General features: G+C 38.3%; 1 protein-coding gene across 5 annotated transcripts in view; it reads right to left on the reverse strand.

The window, feature by feature from the left end:
* The window catches only part of RGS17 (regulator of G protein signaling 17), a 76,193-nt gene continuing 64,022 nt past the window's right edge, over positions 1-12,171 (reverse strand). For 4 of the 5 annotated variants that reach the window (XM_063329341.1, XM_063329342.1, XM_063329344.1 and 1 more), the window contains exons 3-5: positions 9,227-9,316; positions 7,048-7,282; positions 1-3,523 (exon numbers count right to left, since the gene is read on the reverse strand). In XM_063329341.1, the coding sequence (XP_063185411.1) occupies positions 3,335-3,523; positions 7,048-7,282; positions 9,227-9,316 (514 nt within the window). In that variant the 3' untranslated portion in view covers positions 1-3,334. The remainder of the gene's footprint in view (positions 3,524-7,047; positions 7,283-9,226; positions 9,317-12,171) is intronic. The other variant, XM_063329345.1, reaches the window with a different exon arrangement.

Below are 12,171 nucleotides of genomic sequence, written 5' to 3' on the forward strand. Positions count from 1 at the left end.
TACAAGTTAAATACATACTTATTTTATTCCAGGCTATAGAATAAGTGTATTTAGGCAGTTTTTCAAAGTGTATTGTACACTGCATGCACAATAAATCAGTTTAATAGCTTGACTGTTTTACAATTTGTGTTCAAAGAACTGTATGATAGGCAATGAGATCATGTTACGGCATGACTTGTTGTCCATCTAGACCATGTGCATTTTTTTCATAAAAAAATTTTGGGAAACCCAAACGGATGGATGAAGAGTGTATTAAACATTTTAATATGAGCATTTGCTCCAAGAAGGAAGCTTCACATGTTATGTTAAATTTTTAAATCCCTCCAAATAGAGGATTTAAGACAAGAAGTTTTGAACGTGATTTCATTGCAGTATTACACTGAAGATTGGTGTAGTATTTTTCAAAATGATGTAACAGTTTCCAAATACAGATTTTTTGAATCTTACACTAGAAATCAAGATAATATTTTAGGGCGTGCACATTTAGCTTTAAAACTGTCTGTGAAAGGATGACTTGTCTGTGCTGACAAGAACTTCTACCTGTGTGAAATATCTTATAAAGATAGTTTATGACTAGCAGGTCACCATCAAATAGTAACATTAAGGATATTCAAGTCTACATTTGTAAAGACTTAATGCATGCAGTTTTGTCTCTTAAACATTGCTTAGATGTGTGGACTAAATGTATTGTGCCTCAAACACCAACAAACTTGAAATTACACTATGTAAATATATACATATATGATGCTGTATATGTTTAGTACCACAGTAAATATAACTGTAATCAAATGATACTAGACATATGTAGGACCATAGTTAAATTCCAATTAAGAAAAAAAAGCCAGAAAAATTCATTTTTTCTAACAGCATTTCACAGTAGGAGGAGGCAGTCCTTTTTTCACTGAATTTTCCCCCCTCAGGATTTGTAAACATCATAGCTATTATTCTATCAGTATAATAATTGAATATTTTATTCATAATGGTAAGTAGCTAACCAACATGAATAAAGTTGTCATAACACGATAACACTTTCAGACAAAACAGGTATTTATTAAAAGAAACATTTATAAATATTTTGTCTTGCATTTTAAACTACATTTTCATAAATAACAATATTTAAAAGTGCTGAATATGGTAGGATAGTCAGCAACGCCACTGTAAACAGATTTGTTTTCCACTTTGCAGATTTTTTTTTTTAGATCCCATTTTGTCAAACACTACAACAGTTAAAATATTTGCATAGGGAATAGAGAATAGCCCTTTTAATCATCTCCTGAATTCTATTTAAATTACAAAACCAAATGAGTTTAAGAAACAGTTCATTAAATTGTTCGTATATATATCCAAAAAAAGCACACAGGTTTCAAGTAAAAAGAATGATTAAAAAAATTCCCCAGACTCGCTTTTTGAAGCATGTTCAATAAATTAAAAAAATGAGAGGTAGTAAAACAAAGGAAAAAAAAAAATAAGCCCCAGAAAATAAACTAAGACCTGCATCCCACCCGTTACTGTATAGCAGCAGACCCGCCTGGGCGGCAGCGTCTCCAAGCGAGAGCCGGCACCGGAGGCTGCCTGCGAGGAGTAACCGGGTGGTTGGAGCCACGTGTGTTGGGGCTAGATTCCACTCAAGGACACAACTGCCAGACCTTCCGGTCCCATCGAAAGCAAGGGGCTGATGCCGTGTTTAGTCCTGTGTGAGTGAGAAGAACCTCGCCTCTGAAGTCTTAGTATAAGACCAGAGTTGTCAGTGTTAAATATATATATATACACGCATGCATCCATACATATATATATATTTAACAAGTATTCAAAGCCATTTCTTGGTATATCTTTAGCAGTTTGTGAGGGATGCTAACGCTCATTTTGCTTGTATATGGTAGGTATGAAGATGGTTTTTTTTAAGTTCCGAGTCACTGTCTCTTTAAACATCAAAATGCATCCTAAAATTGGACTTTTTTTGATAAAAAGGCCAAGCAAACACCTATTAAAAACACCATGGCAGCCCAGCGATGGGAGTACTGTGCTGCCTTAGCTCTGATTAAGGGCTCAGTACAGGATTCTTTACCCAGGAAAGACACGCGTTGTGTTTCCGTAGGCATTTTGCTTGGGTAAGGACTGCAGGTTTAGGAGCCCTTGAAGTTTGGTTTAATATTACTCTCCAAACCCCTCGTTTTCAAGGAGTTACTCGAAATCAATGAGGTTAGAAGCTAAGATAAGACTTCTTTAACCTGCCACCTCGTAAAACATTACTTTGTTTAAAAACATTTTTTCACTGGATTTAGCTTTCAAAAAAAAAAATCTTACAGGACAGATGCAATTCATCAAAATGTTCTAAAATGCTCTAAAATGCTACATGTAGGCAATCTTTTATTAAATTTCTTTATTAAAAAAACTAAATTATCAAGCTTTTTGTTTTTTTGTTTTTGTTTTTCTTTTTTTGCTGAAGTACATAACATTATACAACAGTGTTAGAACTGGATAGCCAGTCTTTAATAAATCAATTACAGTATCTGACATCTGAAATGTACATTGAAAATCTTTGTTCTTTTAACAATTAAACAATATCAGCGCATAGATTGTGTCACCCAGATACGGATCCCTTTAAGTGGTTTGTGCTTTTTTTTTTCTTCTTTTTTTTTTTTTTTGACATTGCAAACTCTGTAATGAAAATGCCACAGTTTTGGCAGTGAACAGCCAGAGGAATCCTCTGCTTGATTTATTTTAAATAAACAGTGATAAATAGCTCTTTTTTTTTCTGTACAGAAATATTGGCTTCAAAAAGTCAGTGTATTGTACTCAGTAGAGCATGTTCAGTAATGCTACACCTTAAAAATTGGCTTTTTTCAGTTAGTGATGTTAAAAAATGCAAGCCTCTTTCTGGTTTGCTGCAATTGTTTCTATGTACCATAAGACTGTATTGCACAAAAAAAGTTCTTAAATACAGATATAATTTATGTTATTGGATTAAATATTGCAACAACTAAGTGGTAAGTGAAGCAGTTTTACCTTGCACATGCAGTGTGAGGATACACAAGGAGACTGTTCATAAAACTACAAATACATCATTGCAATCTTGACTGCAGTAGGGTGAAAGGAGTGTGAAACAAATGTATTTTGGCAAATCCATTGTTCCCCTCCCGTGCCATCTCGAGCAAGGAGGACCTTGGTAAAAATGTAGACAGAGACCATAATACGTATTTGTTTTCTTCACAGTAGCCTGAGTAGTGCTAAACTGTAGTTCTCCAGGAACCCAGCTCCAGATGTTATTAAACTACTTTTCTTCCATCCCACCCACCCCCCAAAAAAATCAAGTTATTTTGTTTGAAAATTAGAACTAAGTTTCAGAAGTAGAGCCTGTAATACTTTCAACGAGAGACTTATAAATCTGAGAGTTCAAAAACCTTGGAAAAGAGTCTCTGTGCATTAGGGTGTATATCTGGAGTTGGGCATCTTCATACATGTGAGGGCTGGGATCCAACAAATTTCTGTTGATCACTTCTCTCACACGGGAATCAAGACTAACCTGAAGAAGATAAGAACAGACTAATATTAAACAGTAATATCAGAAAGGCTGTTATGTGTAACTTTTATTTCACGGGGCTCCCCAGAACATGCCGGAGTTTGTCAATTTATTCAAGTAAGGCTCTGTGCTTCTTTTAGGGCCACCACACAGTTACAGACTGAGACCATCAGCTCTATTTCAGTTTTGACTTGGTCTTTGCATCCATCTTAATATCTGTAAGATGAAGTGCAGCCGTATAACAGAAAAAATACAATGCAACTAAATAAAGCTCTGCAGCAACCTGGATTTCCCAAAATATGCTATTTTACTTTTTTTTTTTTTACTTATTTAAAATTATTTCAATGAATGTTGAATTACTCTCATTCAGAGAGCTGAAATGGTTTTTTTCTGACCCTTTAGCAGATTTCTGTTCAGCATTCTCTTCTGGCTGCCCTGCAGATTTTTTCCCAATTTTTTTCAGACACTACACTTGTTACTCGCAAATTACCCAGAGGTTTTTTGTCATTTTTATCATATTAATCTCCCTGTTAATATTAACTATTTCAGATTTGTTCTTTTTTTCAAGGCCCTTTAACAGCTGGTGATTTTCAGGATATCATGTGTCTGTATTGAAGTTGTTAGCAAGTTTCAGTTTTAGCTTCTCATTTACTTTCCATTTGTAATGAACTCCTGCACCTAGGCAGAAAAGGGCATATTATGCTTGGGATGAAAGCACAGATGATATTAGAATATTCTTTAGAAGTTTGAGTGAATGTACAGCTTATCCACAAAATACTCAAAAAACAGTAAAATTAATGCCTTCTGGATTAAACGAAATGGCAGTAGCAGGGAAAGCCACCGGGGCCAGCAAAGGTTTACTCAGCTAAGAAGAAAAAGGCTAAAAGACTGAATAGAGAAATACCAAGTATAGATCAGTTAAGCTACTGTGATTTACACCGGTTTGCAGCCTGCAACCATGTAAATAGATATTCATATTGGCTGAAGGATTGAGTTGAACCCTGGAAAGCTCCACGTACTGAGATACCTTGGTATGTGAAGGATGCTAACAGACATGAAAACTCAGAACGTGTGTGGATGTGTGAGCTTCTGGCTTATGTATTTGTGTATACGGTGAAACAAAGTATTTGAAATCAGTGGGATGGGATGGGATGGGGTGGGGTGGGGTGAGGTGGGGTGGTAGTGAGGAGATATCTTCAGTACCAACTACAGAATCTGGCATTGTTGGTTTGTTGGCATATTGGAGTATATTACTGCTACAGCAGGCAAGCTCGCTCTTCTCCAAGATTTGCTGTTACTTGGTCACAAGGCACAACTGCGATGCAGCCTAACTATGAGTAAATTGTTGCCCGTTCATGCTAGCAAACCGTACCTATTACTCAAGTACGCTACCTCTGCAGAACATCCCTTACGCCTGCTTAGCGCGATTCTCTCTACATCCATCTACACTCATCTACACGTCATCTGCAATCCATCTACGCGCTCCATCCAAGTGCTCAGCACCCCAGGGCGCAGCAGGCGTCCCAGCTGTACGCCTCCCATACGGATGGGCAGGGGTGCTGCATCGGCTGCCATCAACAGCCTCCCCCCCTTTCCCATCCTGGCGGGGCTGCCTGGGCAGCCCCCCAGCTAGCTGAGTTAAGGGATCGATCCATCTGAAAGTGGCTGTTTCTCAACCCAGGCATTTTTCTGATCGAATTCATTGTGTAACTAATGTAGCTGTGCAAGCAAACCGGGCTGCTCAGCAGGAGCGAACAGACCAGTGGGGCTGCTCGAACAGTGTCTACCTGCTTTTAGACACAACAGCGTGCAAGGGTGTAGCGTTTATGGTAGTTTAAAGAAGCTGTGTTGCAGCCATGTATCTTTGGAATTTATTGGAATAGATTTCAATCCTAGACCATTGCATTTCTGCAGCACAGAAGTGGCACACTAAGATTTAAGCAGTTCTCCCCCTGACACACATGCACATGCGCGTATCTTAGCAAAAACAGTTTGTGCAGGTAGCTAATTGGTTCTTCATTATCAAATATAATAGCTGGGATGAAAAGCTCAAATTTGGCAGGGTGGTGGGGTTTTGTGCCATTGAATCTACTAAAAGTTAATTGCACTTATAGAATGAAAAAATGTAATTATGGAACTATTAATTTACACTGTAGTTTTTCAGTGACTCGCTAAAGCCATATGGCAAAACTAGTTGGAATTACAGAAGGTATTTCCTTGCTACACAGATGAATACAAGGTATCTGTTCAGAACACTAAGACTTTCTGCCTCAGTAACTTCATCACTGAACAAGTGATGCTAAATATTTTGGCTCTTATGCCAAAAGATAACATCTGGAATGGGATGCCTGGATGAACAAGAACTTTTCAGCTCCCATGCTGATCTAAAGCATTGCAGGCAGTTCTTGTTTGTCTCATAAGATGTCCAGTAGGGGCAGGAGCAACTGGATTGATGACCTGCACGCATGTCCAGTGCATCAAGTTTGTGACTAGTTTTGTTAAACCCTAAGTCAAACAACATTTAGTTAGTATTTGAATTTCAACTGCTGGTTGATTTTAGCTTAAAAAGACAGCTGAGCATTCAGCACATATATATGTATTAGAGATATTATATTATGTTATAAGGAAAACTCATTATTAGCTTGCTGCGCTGGCAGTTATCTCACTCCAAAGCAGAAGTATACACTATGGCACAAGAGAAGATAATGGCGCTATAAATTGCTGTTGGCTTCATTCATATGAATGAAGTTGCAAATTATTACTGAATGTAGCGCAGAAGTAAAATGTAGGAAGCAAGGTCCACAGTGAGCATAAATTAGCATAATGCTATTGAGTAGAAAGTCAGATGCAATGCACATAGACAAGGCAAAGGAGCTGAAGGTACGTGACGTGGTCTAAGAAAGACTCTTCTATAGTGCTTATATATTTATATATTGCAAAAGATGGTTTGATAGGGGATTCTTTTTCATTGCTCCAGGTGAAGATCATTTCAGAATTTGTCTATTTCAGTATAAGGGTTGAAAAAAATCTCATATAATTTCCTAGACAGTATCATACCTTTCATTAGGGAAAATATGTGGTCTCCATTCCTGGATTCTCACATAGGAATTACCGGTGCAAATTTAGATTTTCTCCCAGACAGCTGTTGCAGCAGATAAATCTATAATGATTCTGATTTAAATTTCCTAATTTTGGTGCCTTTTCTCCAGAAGTCCATTTGTATTACTTACTTCCTCTCTCTGGCAGGCATGTAGCGTTACTAAAGAAGCATACCTATTTGTCAGCCTTCTCTTACTGGAGTTTCTTGAGTCTTACAGTGAACTTTGAGGTGTTGTAGCCAGTGATGCTAAATGGCCCAGCACCTGTGTCTCTACTTTTTCTGTCCCTTCCTTTCCTGATTTAATGTCCATACTAAGACGTTCATCTGACAGATCAGGCAGCCTTTCAAACCCCCATCTGGAAATCCAGGGTATAACATTTCTGCTCTGGAATAACAGAAGATGCATATGTAACATTTACAGCTTTACCTCTTTTGGTGATAGTATAGAAATGTAATCTTCATATATAAGTCTAGCTTTTTCTTCAATAACTTTCTTGTTCTGCTCCTGCTTTAGATCTTCACATGCAAGCCAGAAAAGCAGGTTCTCCTCACTATACTCCGTTCGAAGAAACTCTCTGAAAAGGTTCCTCCCAGCTGGTGTTTTCATCATCTTGTCAAAATTCTGAGCCCAAGACAAAATTTCATCTGCAGTAGGGTTTTGGCTGCAAAAGCAAAGTATCATTACAAATATGCTTCTATTTTCGTAACACTGTTTTCATACATTTGTCCAAAAATTCTCCTTTCAACTGCACTTTAGTCCACAGTGGAAACTGGAAGCAACAAGGCTTCAGCGGTGACAGGCAAATTTTGTTCACTCTTCACTTGTGCATTCATTATCTGAATAGCCCTCTAAATGTGTTTAATGTTACGCGACATGCACTTGGCTTTCTACAAGTTCTCTACCAGTGTTGTTAGCCATCAGACTCAAAGACAAAATCCCACAACAACACTGAATTCCTGCCTCTGCAGTTACAGGAGATGTGATTTCAGGAAGCTGGCAACAGACTCTCTTTCACGAGGGGTTTAGATGACACCTGATGTCCCTGCCTGCTTCTGATGGTGTTTGGCCAATCACTGGCTGCCACCCAATTTGGTTCAGGAAGGACAAGAAAAACAAAAGGCTCTTGGCAGCCAAGAGCATACTAATGAGGCCCAACAAAATAGTGATTCAGAGAGCTTTTAAATTAGCATATTTCTCTGTGCTTGTACCTAAGGGTTGCTAAGCTTCCCTCTGTTTGGTGCTATTGACCTGAATGATGATCTATTGGCACGAGATGTGATGGATGTTGCTGGCAAAACTGGAGAGAGAAGAAAGGGGAAAAGTCCTTATTCCCATTTTCTGAAGGAAACTATTTGTGGCTTGTAACAGTGGACGCGCTGGATAAGTGATCAGAAGACTAACTTGCGTCACTAATCCATTAATGTACCAATGAATAGCTTGAGAAGGTAATATTCCAAGTTACTTAACAACAATTAAATATGGTTTCAAACTTAATTCTGAGCATTCACCCTCCTCTTCCTGATAGGATCCAACACAAGAGCTTTACTAGCTGTTGTTAATAGCTTCTGTGTAATCATGTTGCACAGTAAGTGACATTTGTCTATATGATTTCTCTTCAAGTCCATTTATCAACTCCTACTCTGCATGCAAGGCAGACTGGATGATGGGAAGCTATTTGTGATAGCTTTTCGGCAGTCCAAAAGATGTAATAAATGAGAAGGCGTTTAACATTTAAAATATACAGCAAAATAATTGTAATCTGAACCAAAAAGTATAAACATACAGATTTGAAGGTGAAAAGTCCTCTGTCTGAGGAGACTGAAAAGAACCTGCTGAAGTGGATGGAGCTGACAAGCATCCTGTGCTCCCTCGTTGTCTATTGGGAAGCTCTCTTCGTGACAGTATTTTGTGGAAATTTCTGATGTTGTCTTCTTGTAAATGACCATGCGCAGCAATGAAGAAGTAGCAACGAATGAAGTAGCAACAAGAAGATGTTTGGGTTGCTCTTGCCATCAATCATATCCTCTAGAATTAAGTTTTAATTTGCTTTTTATGGGATTAGAGAATTCAAGGCCACTGATATGTTAGCATTTTTTCAACACAATAAACATGGGCCCAAGCTTTAGACAGAAATAGAAGCTCAGGCTTTCAGTGCATGTTAGCCTGTTTTTCAAGGTATGTGTTTCTTTGGTTAATTCCAATGAAACCGTGGTCCAAGCTGTTTATGAAAGGTAGCCATGATAAAAACCTGACTGTAAAGTACACTTATGCTGGTTAGATTTTCTTCTTGTCTGGATAAACAGAAGAAAATGATCCCACAGGTAGCACAGGCTTCTTACAGAGACCCACAGGTCTATGGAACCATCCTTGCACCTCCCATTCCTCCCCACCTTCCCCACAAATAAGAAACTGTAAGTAAGCCTGACTTACGAATGTCTCTGCTGGCATTTCATCATCAGGACAGATTTTGCTTCCTTTTGTGTAGAATTTTTTTAAGGAAAAGTAATTAAAAGGACACTCTTAAAGCATAAAACTCAAGGCAATTCTTGATATTAGTTATAGGCAAATTAAAAACATTTGTTAGGCAACAGTTTGACCAACTCACCATTCTTCTATGACTTGGATACTCTCCATTTTGGTCGTATGTGTTGGCCTTCCTGCATTGTCTCCTCTATCTTCATTCCTAACAGTGAGGCTGCAATGTAGTACAACACTTTATTTTGTCTAGAGAAAGTTAATTTAAAACAATGACTAAAGTAATGCAAACTTTTAAAATATACAAACCTATGTAAAGTGTAATTTTTCACTCTTGCCCCTAAATTTTACAACCACAGTTTGGAGAGAAATTTTTGATAATGACTTTTTCCCTTAATTCTGATTAATGTTAATTAACAGTTGCTATTAGCATGTGTAATTTTTTTACAAGCTCACAGTTAACCCACTGAAAGATGGACGTAAACTTAGAGGTCACTTCTGGAGTGATTTCACTTAGTAAATTGAGAATATTAGTAACAATAAGGATGGGGGGGATAAGAATATCTGAATTGGGTATTGACAAGGCTTTGGTGCCCCATCAGTTCTGGATGGTTGTTCATTCTTTATGAACGTTCCCTTTTTTCTTTCCAGGATACGGTGGCAGTAGATGGCTTGGGTACAGAACTTAGGTCGTGGCAGCTCCTTATGATTTTCTTCTCTGACCCAAATTCATTTTTCAGTCCAAAAAGTAAAACTTACTGGCCTCTTAATAGAAAGGCATCCATTACCTTCACATTACCAGAAGAAAGGAAAAGAAAGACTTCCTTTAGGTGAGGATGTTTTTAAATTAATTTTTTTTCTTCTCTTTTGAGCTGATAACTGGCATCATGTATTTTTTCTGTAAATATCTTTTAAATTGGATTTGCTTTAGCGGTAGCAACTTCCTCTGTGCGTGCTGTCTAAGAATGTTCTGGAACATGGTATTGCCACTGAAAACACAATTCCTGATAACTACTGCAATAAAGCACATTTTGAATGGCATAAGTATTCATAAAGGAAACCTAGTTCCAATAATTAAGCTTAAGAAGTGGAACATAGTAATGAGATGGAGATTTCCCCTCATCAGGTGTCCCCTGCACGTCCAATTGAGAGAAAACAAGCAATTAAACAAAAAAATCTCCCCTCCCAATCCTAACAGAGCTCATATTTTGAATATTGAGTATTCACCATACAACAATGCTCTCAGTCATCCTAAGTGGTGATATACAAAAATATGTTGGTAGCATAAAGCTTCTCCCTCCCCCACTAATCTGAATAACTGCTCAGCTCTAAGAAGAAATCCCAGCTTTGAGACATTTTTAGCACCAGTAACTTTCTTTCTAGCCCCTCTGCATTTATGAGTTTCATCAACACTTTTTCAAGCGCTTGCCAAAGTTTATAGGTAAACTCGAATGCTCATCTGAAAAGTGGAAGTTTAAGCTCCCAGGCAAAGCAGAGCACATATTAAGACTTAAACATTACAAAGACATACACTTTCAAAAAAAAGCTGTTTGATACTGGTTGCTCCTTCACTTACCTGCCAAGACCTTAGTTCAGGCCCTTGGTCCTGCTTCCCCTGTTACAGCGTAGGAATGCAGCTCCAGTGCTGCTAAGGTGTTAGGGTGTCATCAACTGCTGCAGGAGAAACAACACATCCTGAACTCTGGGGTTGGCAGGTAAAAAGCCTTTCCGTCTCCTCTGACCTCTTGCTTGTCAGTCTATAGAGGGAGCACCCAGGAAAGCCAATGGGAGTTCCGTATATAGAAGGAGAAAAAAAAGGGACCATCCATCCACTTTCTGTCTTGTAATCTTTAAGTCCACACATGTAACTGCTTAGGGTCACCTTGCATCTGGCTGGAGCACAAAGTTGGGGTGAGGGAGAAGCAGGGAAGGCACAAACCTTCTCACTCTTCCTCCCTCCCTCCCTCCTTTGCAGTCCATAGGTAGAGCAGCATTTGTCTTCTCTGCAAGGTGCAGAGAAGTGAGTGTCCTTTGGTTCCATGGAAGAGTAACACCGTGGAAGGAGGAAACAGCTTCTGTATGTTGGGAATGTAAGAGGGTGTTCACCTGAGTCCATACAAAAGGGAATTAAGCTGCCCATTTTCTTTCCTCCATCACATGAGCAGCAGCTAAGCTGTATTGAGATAATTTACTTGTCAAGAAGTAGGCTTATTCCAAGGTTTGGATGCAGAGTTTTACTGGAAGTAGAAGGTGACTCATCTGAGAGCAGTTAATCAACACTGCTAATTTAATTTGATGTCTGGGATCAAATACTATTGTTTTGCTCATGCAAAATCTCTGCTAAACTTAGGAAAACCAACATGGGCGGAAGAAGGTGGAATACAAGTAGTGAGTGGGGAGTAAGAAAGAAAAATAGGAAAACAGACAAGAAAGCCATGTTGACTTCATTGCACTTTTTTACCAAAGAACTAACGGATAGGCCCTATGCGTTTTGATTTTCTACGAGATTACATCTCAGTAAAGAGTCCAGATGGTGGGCCCAGAGCATAGCGCGTGGTTTTCTGGTGTCTATACCAAAGTGACAATGCGAGGTACACACTTGGCGCTAATTCCTTCATCTCACCATTCGTACCTGGAGTTCAATGGCTGAAGTTAGTCAGCATTGCAAAATAGGGAAGACTCTAAAGAAAGAAGTGTTACACTTGGTTGGAACACTTTCTCAAGTTTTGGTATTGTATTTAAAGCTGTGCTAAATTTATAATACATCTTGGCCTGAATTATGCGTTATGTTTCCAGTGACAAACGCTACACTACATTTCAACTTTTATTTATCTACATCTGTCAAGGCTGGAGTTCCATCGGATACATTACTTTTGATATGTTTTTCCTGTGAAAGAAACCATCATTTTTATACAGAAGTACATTCAATTCAGACATGTTCTGTTTTCACTCAAGGAACTGGTTCATGTTTGCTTAGAAAAAAAAATTAAATATTTATACATTTGTGACTGCTAAGCTGATTTGAAAGCAGCCTTTAAATAACTCTGATCACAGTAAGAGATTGCTACCTTTTGC

Source organism: Chroicocephalus ridibundus, chromosome 3 (assembly GCF_963924245.1).
Source record: "Chroicocephalus ridibundus chromosome 3, bChrRid1.1, whole genome shotgun sequence".
Lineage (NCBI taxonomy): Eukaryota > Metazoa > Chordata > Aves > Charadriiformes > Laridae > Chroicocephalus > Chroicocephalus ridibundus.